This window comes from Macaca nemestrina, chromosome 17, assembly GCF_043159975.1.
Source record: "Macaca nemestrina isolate mMacNem1 chromosome 17, mMacNem.hap1, whole genome shotgun sequence".
Taxonomy (NCBI): Eukaryota; Metazoa; Chordata; class Mammalia; order Primates; family Cercopithecidae; genus Macaca; species Macaca nemestrina.
In genome coordinates, this window is record NC_092141.1 from 61,286,228 (window position 1) to 61,302,446 (window position 16,219).

The following is a 16,219-nucleotide window of genomic DNA, read 5'->3' on the forward strand; positions in this document are numbered from 1 at the left end:
TTGCTGAGGGTCAGGAGGGTAAGGTCCTACCTTGATCCCAGTGTGGATCGCTCTGAGAGACCACAGCTCCCTCCTCTGGAGTCTCCTCTCCGAGCTCTCCAAGGGAAAAGACAAAGGAAGCCGAACTGCCAAGTTGAAGATTTTGCCTCAGGCAACTAAATTTATTAGCAAGAAAAAATTTTTGTCAGCCCAGTGCTGACCAACAAAGTACGTTAATAAAGGATAACAAATCTGTCACTTAATTCATAAAACATACCTCAAGCAGTTACAACTAAAAATAAAGTTGGATTTTTGTTTAATTTAAAAGCCTCAAAAATAACAAGCAATATGTTTTTAAACATGTAGTAGACACAATTGTCTATTATACAATATACACTGTACACAAGTAGAGCTTGGGCCGGGCAGGGGTGAGGTGAAGGGAGAGGGAAGAGGTGCAGGATGGGCAGGTGCTGTTATCTGAATCCAGATTTGAGTTTAAATGCTGTGTCATTTAGAAAAGGGAATTGCTAGAGTGAGAAAAAAATTCATATGCTCATCATTGCCCCCAACCCTCAACTGAAAGCAGGCATTGGGGAGGTGAATAACAAGGAAAGGAAGAAGGGAGCAATTAAATAAAACTTCTTTAAAGCACACACAGTACACAGTGTTCATCATCTGAAGTAGAGAGTATAAGGCAACGTTCTCCATAGAAAAAGAGGGGGATCAGGAGGAGTCGGTGGGTGTCTTTACTTTTTAAACAGAGCTGGAATGTGCTGGAGGAGAGGTTGTGGCGGGGCTGGGCACATGGAGTGGAGGTGGCCCCGAGTCTCTCCAGAGGTGGGTGCCAAGCCCCAGGGCGTCCACAGTGGCCGGCAGGGCCAGGGAGGTGCAGGAGAGTGGGCATGGCACGATGCGACTCCGGCAGTGTTGGGAGCGGGGATTGGGGTGGGGGGTGGGGGCTCACTTTGCTCCTCGACGGAGTGAAATGCATGTTTTTCCTTTGGAAATAAGGGTTCCCACGCGTCCTGGTTTAGAACGTCTCATTGGGCACGGCCAGTGTCCACAGTCTGGGCAGGCCGGGAGCTCGTGGTGAGGGGAAGGGCCAAGGCGGAGCCAAGGGGCTTCAGAAGGAGGACAGGGAGCAGAGCCCCTTCCTGTGGGGACAGTTGCAGAACAGGAGTGGGGCTGAGGGCAGGCCCAGGGCAGCCACAGGGCTCCTTTCCACCAGGGGCCCAGGGAGGACACAGGCGGGGGATTGCATCTTCAGGGCCTCCCGCCGCAGTTGGCCTTACAAGTTCTTCGTGACCAGGTGGGTCTTGTAATGCTTGGTGAGGTGGTCACTCCTCATGAAGCGCTTCTGACACTGGGCGCACTCGAAGCGTTTGTCCCCTGGGAAGAGGAGATGCCCATCACCCACATACCCTGGGCACAGACCCTGTCTCTGCCCAAAAAGGTGGGGTGTGTGTGAGGGGCACCCAAACAAGCTGACGTAGCCTTGTCACCACATTCTGCCCACCTCCTGCTCTCACATTTGCTCCCTGGTGCCTACTCATCTAAATCTTTTTTTTTTTTTTTTTTTGAGATGGAGTCTCACTCTGTTGGCCAGGCTGGCATGCAGTGGTACAATCTCCGTTCACTGCAACCTCCACCTCCCAGGTCAAGCAATTCTCCTGCCTCAGCCTCTCAAGTAGTTGGGACTACAGATGCCCGCCACTGCGCCCAGCTAATTTTTGTATTTTTGTAGAGACAGGGTTTCACCATGTTGGCCAGGCTGGTCCTGAACTCCTGACCTCAAGTGATCCGCCCACCTTGGCCTCCCAAAGTGCTGGGATTATAGGCATGAGCCACCACGCTTGGCCCCCTACTCATCTAAATCTTTTTATCAATTCTCATTTCTCTCTGCCCCCATTTGACCTCTGCAGTCTATTTTGTTCCCATTCCTTGTCCCTGGAGCCCCTGCACCTAAGAGTCTTCCGTGCAGGGTTGTCCGCCTGCTTTCTTCTTCTGTCTCTCTGACTTTGAACCTGGATCAGCATCCTCCCCATCGCAGGAAAATCCCGCTCCACCCTGACCCTGCCAGCCCTGAGCACTCACTTAGTTGGAACCATGTTGACCCCAACTGCTTTCCTGTGGAGTGCTGGCTCCTCTGCCTTTTGGGGAGTAGGACCTGTCTCACCACACTGGCCGGGAGCTGGAGCTCTGGGTCAAGCTTCCCTCAGCCCTCTAGCCCCAGGACAGGTGTCTGCTCACTGCAGGCATTCACTATAGCAGTGTTTGCCAAAGTGTGTGTGTGTACCACTGTGGATACCCAGGACAATTTCAGGTGGCAGATGTATGAACTTTTTTTTTTTAAGAGATGGGCTCTCGCTATATTGCCCTGGCTGATCAAACTCCTGGGCTCAAGTGATCACCTGCCTCAGCCTCCCAAAGTGCTAGGATTACAGATGTGAGCCACTGTGCCCAGCCTGGAGCAATATTTTTAATAGTTTTGCATTGATTTGCTAGTACCTAAAACTATAACTGTGATATCTCACTTTGGGAGGTAGAAAAGGGAGGATCAGCTGAGCCCAGAAGTTTGAGACCAGCCTGGGCAACACAGTAAGACCCTGTCTCTACAAAAATTTTAAAATTAGCCAGGTGTGGTGGTGCACGCCTGTAGTCCTAGCTACTCAGGAGGTTGAGGTGGGAGAATTGCTTGAGCCCAGGAGTTCAAGACTGCAGTGAGCCAAGATTGTGCTACTGCACTCCAGCCTGGGTGACAGAGTGAGACCCTGTCTCAAAAAAAAAAAAGAAAGAAAAAAAGCTGTGGCAGGGCCTGGGTTTGAACCTGGCTGCACCAGTCACTAGCTGTGTGACTGGGCCACTTCTCCATGCCTCAGTAAAATAGGCATCAACAGGCCGGTGCAATGGCTCATGTGTGTATTCCTAGCACTTTGGGTGGCTGAGGTGGGTGGATCACCTGATGTCAGGGGTTCGAGACCAGCCTGGACAACATCGTGAAACCCCGTCTATACTGAAAATACAAAAATTAGCTGGGCATGGTGGTGGGTGCCTGTAGTCTCAGCTACTTGAGAAGCTGAGGCAGGAGAATTGCTTGAACCTGGGGGGCAGAGGCTGCAGTGAGCCAAGATCATATCACTTCACTCCAGCCTGGGCAAAAGAATGAAACTCCATCTCAAAAAAAAAAAAAAGGCATAAACATAAACAAAGTATCCTCCCATAAAGTCCTTACCAGGATCAACTGAGGTAATCAGTAAAGTGCTTAGTACTGTGCCTGGCACACCATGTCAGTGTTTGTTAAATAACTATGCTGACATGGCAAAAGTCATCAGGTTGTGTCATGCAACGACAACTATTCCTTTCCTATTACGTGGAGAAACAACAGTGATAACGGAATGGCTTGAAAATAATTTCCTATGTCGTCCCTGGACAGTCTGTAGCTCTTGCTCAGTGTGGCAGTTCCAGGAGTGTCAATGTTGCTAAAGCCGGTAGAGTGGGGGTGGAGGGACAGGCAGGAAGTTGACCTGTGTGGTTGAAGGGTCCCGAAGGCAGGGGGCTGACCTGTGTGGGTGCGAGCGTGCCGCTGGAGCTCGTCACTCCGTGTGAACCTCTTCCCACAGAAGAACCAGTTGCAGACAAAGGGCCGCTCGCCAGTGTGCAGGCGCACGTGGGCACGCAGCAAGGACGTCTTACGGAACGTCTTGCCACAGTCGGGGATGTGGCACACGTGCTTCTTCTTGCCCTGCTCTCCAGACCTGAGAATTGGGGTGAGGGTAGAGTGGACGGAATAGGAAGAGGAGAGAAAAAAGGTAGAGGATGGGGCAGGAACAGGATGCAGTGAGGATGTGGGGTCAGGTCAGAGAGCACAAGGAGGCAAGGGGCAAGGTGGCACAGAGCTGCCAGCTCCTCCCTGCCTGATCTATGCCAGTTGCAGCTCTGGACAACTGTTCAGGAGGAGCTTGGGGAACACAGGCCAGCTTTGTGGCTTGGCCCCTCTCCTTGAATTACCTCTTCTCCCCATCCTTGCAGTTGGGACATGTGCAGGCCATGCGGCGCCGCTTCTCCCCAGGCTGGGTCTCTCCGGCCAGGGCTTGTTCCATTTGCAGCTGGATCTGGGTGGGGCTCAGCCCACTGATGGTCAGGTTGTTCCCAGAAACATTCTGCACTGTCAGCTGCTGCTGCCCTGTGGGGACAAAGAGGGCAGAGTTCAGGGCGAGGAAGCCTGAAACCTCGAGTCAACCCTTCTGCCCTTCTGCACATGACAAAGATGATAATCATAGCAGCTATTTTTGAGAGCCTGCTATACGGTGGATACCGTTTTAGGGACCTTGTATGTATTCACTCATTTAATCTTCATGACCCTATAAAATAGGTACTATCAGCACTTTACAGATGAAGAAACTGAGGCTCAATAACATAGCAAGATCACACAGCTAGTAAGTGGTAGAACACAGATCTGAACCCAGGAAGCCCATTTCAAAGTCGGTGCCCTGAACCACTGTACTATGTAGGCAGAATTTGCTTCAAAATATTGCCCACATGATTTCAGTTGGGAAGGGACTTGTCTTAAGACATTTCTTCCTGAATCTCCTCCAACCTTAGGCCCTTGTGAGATACCAACTCTGCTTTTAGGAAAGTCTCCAGGAATTTCTGTTAAAAAGACAGAGGTCACAGGCTAGGTACAGTGGCTCATACCTGTAATCTCAGCACTCTGGCAGGCAGGACAATTGCTTGGGCCCAGGAGTTCAAGACCAGCCTGGGCAACATAGGGAGACCCCCACCTGTACAAAAAACTAAAAAATTGGCTGGGCATGGTGCTACATGCCTGTATTCCCAGCTACTCAGGAAGCAGAAGTAGGAGGACTGCTTGAGCCCAGGAGGCTGAGGCTGCACTGAGCCATGATCTTGCCACTGCACTTCAGCAAGGATGATAGAGCGAGGCCCTGAGGCCATGTCTTTAAAACAAACACACACACACACACACACACACACACACACACACACAAAAGAGGACACAGTTCTATGGGCTTTGGGAAAAATCAGATGCTCTAGGATGCCTTATCCTCTTGGGGGTCACCTCAAGAGGGAAAAGCAAATGTGTTAAAGTGCTAAAAATTCATTAAGGATGGGCTGGATATGGTGGCTCGCGCCTGTAATCCCAGCACTTTGGGTGGCTGAGGTGGATGGATCACAAGGTCAGGAGTTCAAGACCAGCCTGGCCAAGATGGTGAAACCCCGTCTCTACTAAGAATACAAAAATTAGTGGGGCATGGTGGTGGGCGCCTATAATCCCAGCTACTCGGGAGGCTGAGGCACAGATTGCGCCACTGCACTCCAGCCTGGGCAACGGAGCGAGACTCCGTCTCAAAAAAAAAAAAAAAAAAAAAAAATCATTAAGGATGAAGAGAAATTAAGAGAGCTCCCCCTACATAAGGAGCCATTTTTGCTAGGTTGCTCCAATTTTTCCTCTGGTTATTTGCAAGGCTGGTTTCACAGCATAAATCTCACCACTGAACTGAAGTGCAGCACAAACTGTTCCGACTGCCAGGGCCTCCCTTTTCTTCCAACCTTAACTCAAACCTTTCTCCTCCAAGAAGCCGTTTTTGCGTTTGGATGTTAGTTGGAAAGTTTTCCGAGTACATCTGTCTTCTCTGTTTTCAGCTGTCAGATGGGGACATGTGCCTTAAACTATCTCTGAGTGCTATCGTAAGGACTAGGTGAGAAGCTGCAGGTGGACGTACCCTTAAGCTATGATGGACAGCATCCTCACTATTGTTACTGGAAATCCCGGGGCCAGCCCATAGTTTCCACCTGCTAGGAGCAGGTACCACTGCCAACACCCTGGCCACAGGGGCCATCCTCACCGCCTGTGTTGGTGATAGTGACAGGCACGCCCTGGACCTGGACACCATTGATGTTGATGGTCTGCATTGCCTGGGCAGCTGCCGCCAACTGAGCTGCATTCAGGCTGATGATGCTCCCGGCGGGGGCAATCTTTGGCAGGGGGCGCTCTTTTCGGAGAATTGCAGCTGAGTGCTTTTTGCTGGTCCCACTCAGATGGGGAGCACGGGATGCAGGGCTGCTACAGGTGGTGTTAGAGGTGGCTGCAGCTGTTGCTGGGGGGCTGTCCTGGACAAGGACTGTCTGCACCTCACCGGAAGGCGTGCGGATGTAGACCTGGGAGGGGCCAGAGGAAAAAAAGTCAGTGACCAGAAAAGACTGGGTTCCTGGGGCTTTCAAATGTCCCTGCCCAAGTGAGAACTGGGGGCGCCTGACAGCTAAAAGTCTCTTCAATTCACCCAAACCTACATTTATACACAGCTAATGCTCAACAAAGGGCTGCTGGCATCCTATACTATGCTGGCGAATGTTGACTACTGATTTGAAATCAAACGTTGAATTTACTTAGCATGGAAAAAGATAATTGCCAAGAATCAGAATTGGAGATTTAGAAGGCAGTGCACTGTGAATGACCATCAACCAAATGACACAGGTTCACTTTAGTTTTTAAGAGCCACATATTACAGCCCACGAATTCCAGGTTATAGTGAGCTATGATCCCTCTACTGCACTTAGCTTGGGTGACAGAGCAAGATGCTGTCTCAAAAAAAAAAAAGTTTCTGGTCTTTGTAATCAGAAGAAGAAGAAGAAGAAAGAGCTACATATTAATGAAAAACAACTTTTCTCCAATTCAGATTGGAGAAAAATAAAATATGCTCATTGTTGGTGAGAGAGCAGAAAACAGGCACTTACTCGTATATTAGGCGTGGAAGTATGATGTGGGCTAACCTTGCTGGAAGGAAATTTGGGAATATGTATCAAAAACCTTAAAAATATGCATGTTAGAGGCTGAGTGGGACAAGGAGGGCATTTGTAGCGGGGAGGAGGGTGTCCGTGGTGGGTAGGGAATGGCGGTGGCAGGCTAAGGAGGGTGTCCCTATGGGAAAGCTAATGACTGTGGGAGACTGGCTGCATACCTAGGACTTATCCAGAAAGGAAGTATGTTAAGGATAATAGGAGTGAGGGCTCTCACTGTCACAGAAGGGAGTTATGGAAAGGGAGAAGGCTAGACGGAAGGCTGTGGTGCTAGATGGGAATTAGAGACATTGGTGGAAACTCATGGGTTTCAATATATACAGACAAAGAAATACAGATTCAAATGTGTGTATATGTGTATGTGTATATATTTGTGTGTGTCCTTATATAAGTTTATCTACATCTATCCATGTAGGCATTGCTTCGGTACGTCTGTTTATACATACTTCCTAGCTGTGTCCATTGAGAAGGGCTAGGACCAGCCATGCCCAGTAGCAATGAGCTTACCTAGCACCCAGGCCTTAGCTTGTAACTCACATGCTCCACTTAAAGGAATCCAGGCTCCTTGGAGAAATAGCTGATTCCAGGGTTGGGGCAGGGAAGGTACAAGAAAAGCTTGGAACACTTGTACTAGAAAGTAAAGGAATGCTTACAGAATGGTGGGGACTTGAAAAGATACAAGCCAGCTTAAAGGGGAACCCACTGGCCAAATCTAGGTCAATGAAAACATCGAAATAATCTTTACGGATTATAACCCAGTGAAAAAAACAGGAATCTGGCCAGGTGCGGTAGCTCATGCCTATAATCCCAGCACTGTGGGAGGCAGAGGCAGGCAGATCACTTGAGGTCAGTGGTTTCATACCAGCCTGGTCAACTTGGTGAAACCCTGTCTCTACTGAAAATGCAAAAAATTAGGTGGGAGTGATGGCGCACGCCTGTAATTCCAGCTACTGGAGAGGCTGAGGCAAGAGAAGTGCTTGAACCCGGGAGGTGGAGGTTGCAGTGAGTTGAGACTGTGCCACTGCACTCCAGCCTGGGTGACAAGAGTGAGACTCCATTTCAAAACACAAAAAAAGCAGCAATCTGTGAGTCCATAATGACGTAAATAAATAAATGAGGAGGAAGAGGATGACAGAATTAAAAGAGGCTATCACATCCTTCAATGAGAGAAACCAGGAATCTGAGAAGAAATGGTTGACCCTAAGGCTGAGGTTGGGAAAATGTAAGGAATGAAGTTCAGAGACATGCTACAACAGGATGAACCTTGAAACATTATGCTAAGTGAAAGAAGCCAGTCACCAGACACATGCTACAACATGGATGAACCTTGAAAACATTACAAATAGACTAGTAGTTGCCAGGGGCTGCTGCAGGAGGAAATAAATGGGGAGTGATGGCTAAAGGGAGTTTCTTTTTGGGGTGATGAAAATGTTCTAAAATTATATAGAGGTAATGGCTGCACAACTCTGTGAATATACTAAAAATCACTGAATTGTATACTTTAAAAGGGTGAGTTTCATAGTATGTGAATGTCTCAATAAAGCTGATTTTATTTAAAAAAAAAAAAAAAGAATGAGAGCCTGTTAAAGGGATATAAGAGCCGACCTGAAGGCCGGGTGTGGTGGCTCGCGCCTGTAATCCCAGCACTTTGGGAGGTCAAGGCGGATGGATCACGAGGTCAGGAGTTCAAGACCAGCCTGGCCAAGATGGTAAAATCCCGTCTCTATTAAAAAAATACAAAAATTGGCCGGGTGTGGTGGCTCACGCCTGTAATCCCAGCACTTTGTGAGGCTGAGGTGGGCAGATCACGAAGTCACCATCCTGGCTAACATGGTGAAACCGTGTCTCTACTAAAAATACAAAAAACCATCTGGGCGTGGTGGCACTCGCCTGTAGTCTCAGCTACTCGAGAGGCTGAAGCAGGAGAACTGCTTGAACTCAGGAGGCAGAAGTTTCAGTGAGCTGAGATGGCGCCACTGCACTCCAGCCTGGATGACAGAGCAAGACTCAAAAAAATAAAATAAAATAAAAAGAATGAGGAAGTGTTTCAGATCAAAAGAGGCTAAGGAGACAACTAAACGTAATGTGTAATACTGGATCAGATCCTTTTGCCACAAAGGAATTAGTGGGGCAAGTGGTGAAAACAGAGTGGGGTCTTGGAATTAGTAGTGTGTTTCATTGCTAATTTTCTGGGTTTGACAATTGTATTGTGGTAATGTAGAATGTCCTTGTGTGTAGGAATTAAAGCATTCAGAAGTGACAATCATGGTGGCATGGAGGATCATGGTGGCAATTTACACTCAAATGAGTCAAAAGGAAAAAAGTTCTTTGTAAAAAAAAAATCCTGCTGTGATTTTGATTGGGGTTATTTTTAATTCCTGGATTATTTATGACTGTGCTTCTTCTCACTTAAACACTAATAAACATCTCATCTCTTAAATTTTTTTTTTTTTTATAGAGACAGGGTCTCTGTCACCCAGGCTAAAATGCAGTGGAATGATCATAGTTCACTGCAGCCTCAAACCCACGGGTTCAAGTGATCCTCCCACCTCAGCCTCCCGAATAGCTGGGATTACAGATGTGCACCACCACGCCTAATTTTTTAATTTTTTGTAGAGATGGGGTCTTGCTATCTTTCCCAGGCTGGTCTTGAATTCCTGGGTTCAAGCGATCTCTAGCCTCAGCCTCCCAAAGTGCTGGGATTACAGGCATAAACTACCTCACTTGGCCCATTTCTTAGTAAATATGCAAATCTCATTCCCAGTTTTCTGATATGTGCCCCTTTTTCAAATCACTGATATTTTTTGTCTGATTTTGTGTGTATATGTGCGTATGCATGCATGCGTATGTGTATTTGCATCTGAAGGTTCAGCAAGCTTTTTTTATAAAGGGCCGGAGAGTAAATATTTTAGGCTTTGTGGGGCATATTGTCTCTGCTTCTTAACTCTGCTACTACTGTTGTGCAAGGGCAACACAAATGGACGTGTCTGCACTCCAGTTAAACTTTTTTTACAAAAACAGGTGGCTGGGCTAGATTTGGCTTGAAAGTTGGTCACAGACTGCAAACCTCTAATATAGAATACAAATTTTTAAAAAATGTATGTGTCCTTGACCCACTTTTAGGGATTTATTTAGCTATAAGATTGGAAACAGCTTAGATATATACAGTTAACAAGGTATCAGTTGTATAATAATCCGCATGTTGGGATGATATAAAGCTGTGTAGTATGAAAAAATAATGCTGTAGCTAAATCTTTCTGCATATGCATCATTATTTCCTTAGGGAAGACCTGGGATTAAGTCCTGTCCCATCAACCTCAAGATATGGAACCTCATGGAAGGGAGGGAGGCAATGCCGAGGATGTGCTCCTGAGCAGGTGCCACAATTCTTCACCCGTCAGGTAGGTCTGATCATGGGAATTCACAGATACTGTGATAAACGACTTATAAAAAAATCACCTGGCAACATAAAAGATACCAGAAGGGTGAATTCCTGTGTGACTTCTGTGTCCACAGTTCAAATTCAAGGGCTGTCTTCTCCACCTGGGAAATGATACAACTTCCCACTCTCAGTCATTCGGTTCTCCCTCTATAGACAACGAGGTCATAAATTCCTCAATGGCAGGAACTTTTTTATATATTAAAAAATAAAACTCCCCAATTTTAATGGTAGCACCTGCTACACATAAGACACGAGAGTCAAGGTGGAAGATGGAAGAGTGTGGGGTCTGAAGTTACAAATCTCAGCTGACTCCTGGTTCCTGTCATTTGTGCCCTATTTGATCCTGGAAACTTCATAAATGATCTGAGTTCTGGGTTCTCCATCTGCAACATGGGCACAATTACTGGCACTTAGTAGGCATGCACAAAGAATAAAACTTGCCTCACAGAGCCAAAGAGATTCCAGAGTATTAGAGCACATTAATAAATGCCAAAAATAAGAACATTCTTGTTGGATTCAGCATCCCAGTTTGGCAGGAAGCAGTGGCTCAGCCTGGCATGGTGGCATACACCTGTAGTCCTGGCTACTCAGGCTGAGGTGGGAGGATTGCTTGAGCCCAGGAGATTGAGACTGTAATGATCACATCACTGCACTCCAGCCAGGACAACCGAGTAAGACCCTATCTCAAAAAAAAACACCCTAAAACAAACAAACATTCCAGATGAATCTAGCCGAAATATTCCTGCTATAAAGCTAGGCTGCTCTTCCTGTTTTTATCTTGTCATTAATAATGATCAGCATTTTTCTCATTAATTTTCTTACTTTACATAAAATTCTATGGACTGGAATGTTTTCATTCTTGTTAATGTTTTGAGTATATAATTCTATAATCAAAAATAAGTGTTATTAAAAAGTATGTATCTGTCCCCTTTCCATCCCCTGAAAAAAAACCCATAAAGAAAAAGGGCCAAAATATCCCTATGTTTCATCTAATTTCTAAAGATAAGCAGTACTTGGCCCTATGAACTAAAGAGAGCCCATTGGTCAGGTAGAAACGGCCACTTACTGCCCATCCCAAAAGATACTGACTCTCAAAGGTCAGATTAAGCTGGGAGATGATCAGCATCATCTTCAGAGCAAGCCAAAAAGACATAACCAGAGGAGGAGGAGGACAGTACAGGGAGTGTGGTACCTGAGTAGGTGTCGGCTCAGCTGCCTGGATCTGAAAGTTCTGGGAGGGCTTCTGGGGGACAGTGGGGAGGGTGGCAGATGCCGCCTGCACCACCCGCAGAGCCTGCTGGGGGATCTGCACCACCTGCTGCTGCTCGGCCTTGGGGGGCACCACCTGGACCTGCTGGACCACAGCTGGCTGGCCCCCCCCAGGGCTCTGAACAATGAGCAGGTTATTTCCTGCTTGGATGATGTTGTCCGCGGTGGTCTCGATCAGCACCGTCTCCACCTGCTCAGCCACAGCCACAGGGGGCTGGGAGGCAGGAAGGCTCTTCTTCCTTGCTTTCTTGTTAGTCTTAGACAGTGGGGTTGGGGGGCTTTCAGTGAGGAGCTGAGTGGGGGCCCCGGTGTCACTGGCGTTCACGAGGTTGTTGACAGGCAGAGTGAGCGTCACATTGCCGCCCCCACCTGTCAACTTCACCACATTGGCCCCACTCTGCACGGGGGTGGTGGTCGTACTTGACTTCTGGATGGGGGCTGGCTTGATGGGGACAGGCTTGTGACTGGACGGTGAGGGGGTGATGATGGCTTGGTTGGTGCCAGGGATAATCTGGATCTGGTTGGTGAGATTGGGCTGTACTTGGATGGTTTGGGAACTGCTTGCCTGAATCTGAGGGACTGCCTGGTACTGGATATTGGCATTTGATCGGGTCCCTTTGTTGATCATGGTGGGATTCTGGATAGCAAACACCAGCTGCCCTCCAGGATAGGAGGCGCTCAGTTGTGACCCCTGAATCTGAAGTATATTTCCTTTGGAGGACAAGATTCCAAAGCTATTCTTGCCGGGGCTGAGAGGGAGAGGGGCAGGTTTGATAGGGACAAGTTTCCGCGGTGTGGGCTGTGGGGGAGCAGGAGGTGTCACAGCAGCTTCAACTGCTGGAGGGCCAATTTTGCTACATGTTGCAGCAAGCAGGGCTAAGGGAGATGGCTGGGAGTCCTGCAAAAAAACAGCAGAGAAAACGAATGAGACAGGAAGGCCCGCTGCCCAGCCGCCTCTGTCCATGATCTTCTCTTCTTGGCGGTATTCCACGCCACTCTTCCCCACCTCCGTGGCAGGCATGTTGCCAGCACCCTCCCCTGCTTGGCTGCTGTCTCCCCTTCTCTACTGGTTTCTCCATTAAGTGAGGGAGAAAAGGTGGACAGTGTCTTTCTCAGGAAGGAATCCCTGGCCGCACCCCACAGACAGGGTAAACTAACAATGTGAGCTGACTTCCTACTCCCCACTGGCCTTGTTTCTAAGGACAGTGAAGCATGTTTGGCTCTTAGATGGAGTTTTGTTAGCCCACCCCAGGGACTGAGGGGTCCCTGATTGCTCAACTGAGGAAATGAGGGAGGAAAAAAGAAATGGAGGGGCAACAGGAGGAATAAATACTTCAGTAAAGGGCTTTTTAGTACTCAGAACATGTAACTTTACAGATTGGGCTACACTTTCAAGACAATGAGAGAGCCTCTGTTTTCCTTTTCCTTTTTTAGTGAGGTCTGGTGGAAGGAACACAGAGTTTAATCCTTGTTTTTCCGGCAGCCCAACTGTGGCACCTTAGGTAAATGGCCATGGTTTCTCAGTAAAGAAAATGTGGCTAACTGAACCTTCCCCAGTCTCATAACCTAGGGTATTTATAGTGAGACAGTGAAGATAAAGTGTTTTCGGTGAGTCTGTCCAGGATGCTGCAGCCCCAAGCCCTCGGAGCCCGGTGCCTACTCGCCTGTGTGGTGGAGGCAGCAGGCTGCAGGTAGTCACTGGGACTGACAGCAGCAGTGGCAGCCATGCTGGTCTGTGGATCTGTTGGAAGAAAAGAGATGGAGTAATGTATAAGATGCCCAAAAAGAACGCAAGCCCACTTGCCTCAGATTTTCTTTCTTTTCTTTGAGACGGAGTTTTTGCTCTTGTTGTCCAGGCTGGAGTGCAGTGGTGTGATCTCGGCTCATGGCAACCTCCCCCTTCTAGATTCAAGCAATTCTCCTGCTTCAGCCTTCTGAGTAGCTGGGATTACAGGTGCCACCACCATGCCCAGCTAATTTTTGTATTTTCAGTAGAGATGGGGTTTCACGATGTTGTCCAGGCTGGTCTCGAACTCCTGACTTCAGGTGATTCACCTGCCTCGGCTTCCCAAAGTGCTGGGATTACAAGCATGAGCCACCACACCTAGCCATATTTTCTTTTTGCCTCTATTTGTTGCTGCTTCTCCAAGGGAAGTTAAAGACTTTTCCCCAGACTTCCCCACCCTGGGTTGACAGCCTTACATCTATTTCAGTAGATTACTTTCTCCTCTCCTCAGACTCAGCCATCTGAGGCTGTGAGGACAGCTGGTCCTGCTGTCGTTGGACTGCCCCCTCCAGCCACCACAGAGTCTAGATAACACAAAAATAACCAAGACTATACCAGGACTCTCTTCTGTAACTCAGCTATGCCCTCTCTGATGGGCACTGCTGGCTCTCCATAGCTAAACTGGAACTCCTCTATGGTGGGCAAGGGGAGCTCCCCAGCTAATCCTCTAGCTCAAACTCAAGCCTCCTGTTCACTCCTGCTGTAGACAGATGCCAAAACTGAGAGGGAAGTATTGCTCAGTCAGTTTTTCGGACAAGGAGGACACACCTGCTCCATTCCCAAATCTTGGGTGTTTTATGCTCAGCCTTCACCACAAAGGCTGTTGTCCCCAGGCAGCATATACAGCACATGGGTCAATTCTTTTTTTTTTTTTTTTTTTTTGAGAAGGAGTTTCACTCTTGTTGCCCAGGCTGGAGTGCAATGGTGCGATCTTGGCTCACTGTAACCTCCACCTCCCAGGTTCAAGCGATTCTCCTGTCTCAGTCTCCTGAGTAGTTGGGATTACAGGCATATGCCACCATGCCTGGCCAATTTTTGTATTTTTAAGAGAGACAGGGTTTCACCATGTTGGTCAGGCTGTTCTCAAACTCCTGACCTCAGGCGATCCACCTGCCTCGGCCTCCCAAAGTGCTGGGATTACAGGTGTGAACCACTGCGCCCGGCCTCATGGGTCAATTATTTACGTGAATTTACACTTTTTACATAGTACAATAGGCATGGCCCCACAGGCATCAACCAAGACTCGGTAGAGCTAATGACTAACTGGATATAACAAGGAGAATGAAAACAGAGTAAATTCTATTTTTGTTTAAATGTGTATATATTTCTATACATGAATATAACCAAATAGGAAAATGTCTTAAGCCATTATCTCCTAGTGGTTGAGTTTTGTTTGACTTAAATTTATTTTGCACCTTGTTTTTCTGTACTTTTTCATTTTCCCATGATAAATATATTCTACTGTACTTTTTTTCTTAAATAAAGAAAAATAGGCCGGGCGCGGTGGCTAAAGCCTGTAATCCCAGCACTTTGGGAGGCCGAGACGGGCGGATCACGAGGTCAGGAGTTTGAGACCATCCTGGCTAACACGGTGAAACCCCGTCTCTACTAAAAAATACAAAAAAACTAGCCGGGCGAGGTGGTGGGCGCCTGTAGTCCCGGCTACTCGGGAGGCTGAGGCAGGAGAATGGCGTAAAAACCCAGGAGGCAGAGCTTGCAGTGAGCTGAGATCCGGCCACTGCACTCCAGCCTGGGCGACACAGCGAGACTCCGTCTCAAAAAAAAAAAAAAAAAAAAGAAAAATATAGTTGAGGAAGTAATGAAGGGACTCTCTACTGTGCACTTAAGTCATCTAAAAGAGGCCAGGTACAGTAGCTCATGCATGTAATCCCAGCACTTTGGGAAGCCAAGGTGGGAGGATCGCTTGAGCCCAGGAGTTCAAGACCAGCCTAAGCAACACAGTTAGGCCCTGTCCCTAATAAAAATTTTTTAAAAAGAAAGAAAAACAAGATCAGGAAAATGAAAGTCATGAGAATTTTAGGAGAAAGAATCTATGCCATCTTAAAGTTCATAAATCACTAAAGAAAAGAATACCAGGCAGAATCAGATTTCGATCCTGGACCTTTGGAAAGCAGATTTCACTAAGTACAGAAATAAGAGGGGTATTACTTTGAAGACTCAAAGAGACAAAAAGGCTCAGGGTGCATTCTGCTTGGAAGGCTGAGACGGAAGGATCACTCAAAGCCAGGAATTTGAGGCTGCAGTGCCCTATTATCACACCTGTGAATAGACAAAACACTCCTGCCTGGGCAACATAGCAAGACCCCATCTCTTAATAAAACAAACAAAAAAGCTCAGGGGTTGAGTCCTTGTAAGGAATTTGGCAAAAAGAGGACAGATATTGGGCTGGGTGTGGTGGTTCACGCCTGTAATCCTAGCATTTTGGGAGGCTGAGGCAGGCAGACTGAGCTCAGGAGTTAGAGACCAGCCAGGGCAGCATGGTGAAACCCCATCTCTACTAAACATACAAAAAATTAGCCAGGCGTGGTGGCAGGTACCTGTAATCCCAGCTAAACGGGAAGATGAGGCAGAATCATTTGAACCCAGGAGATGGAGGTTGCAGTGAGCTGAGATCGCACCACTGCACTCCAGCCTGGGCAAGAGTGAGACTGTCTCTAAAACAAACAAACAGACAAACAGAGGATAGACACTGGGAAAGCTTCTCTGGAAGAACAATTCTTAAATGGGGAAAGGTAAAGAAAAGGTGAAGGCACTGGACGCAGTGACTCATGCCTTTAATTCCAAAACTTCGGGAAGGCGAAGTGGGAGGATTGCTTGAGGCCAGGAATTGGAGACCAGCCTGGGCAACAAAGGGAAACCCTGTCTCTACAAAAAATTTAAAAATTAGCCACACATGGTGGCACATG

General features: G+C 47.7%; 1 protein-coding gene and 1 long non-coding RNA gene across 7 annotated transcripts in view; one reads left to right on the forward strand and one right to left on the reverse strand.

Annotated features, from left to right (window-relative positions):
• LOC105472302 (uncharacterized) overlaps positions 1 to 16,219 on the forward strand; it is a 51,247-nt gene that overhangs the window by 12,648 nt on the left and 22,380 nt on the right. For all 4 annotated transcript variants that reach the window (XR_003015943.2, XR_011615788.1, XR_011615789.1 and 1 more), the window contains exon 2: positions 10,079 to 10,196. This is a non-coding gene — a long non-coding RNA (uncharacterized lncRNA). The remainder of the gene's footprint in view (positions 1 to 10,078; positions 10,197 to 16,219) is intronic.
• The window catches only part of LOC105472301 (Sp2 transcription factor), a 36,160-nt gene that overhangs the window by 3,397 nt on the left and 16,544 nt on the right, over positions 1 to 16,219 (reverse strand). For 2 of the 3 annotated variants that reach the window (XM_011725420.3, XM_011725419.3), the window contains exons 2-8: positions 13,171 to 13,247; positions 11,430 to 12,404; positions 5,844 to 6,156; positions 3,988 to 4,162; positions 3,541 to 3,734; positions 1,272 to 1,368; positions 31 to 155 (exon numbers count right to left, since the gene is read on the reverse strand). In XM_011725420.3, the coding sequence (XP_011723722.1) occupies positions 31 to 155; positions 1,272 to 1,368; positions 3,541 to 3,734; positions 3,988 to 4,162; positions 5,844 to 6,156; positions 11,430 to 12,404; positions 13,171 to 13,247 (1,956 nt within the window). Of the gene's footprint in view, positions 1 to 30; positions 156 to 702; positions 1,369 to 3,540; positions 3,735 to 3,987; positions 4,163 to 5,843; positions 6,157 to 11,429; positions 12,405 to 13,170; positions 13,248 to 16,219 lie in introns of those variants that run through there. The other variant, XM_011725421.3, reaches the window with a different exon arrangement.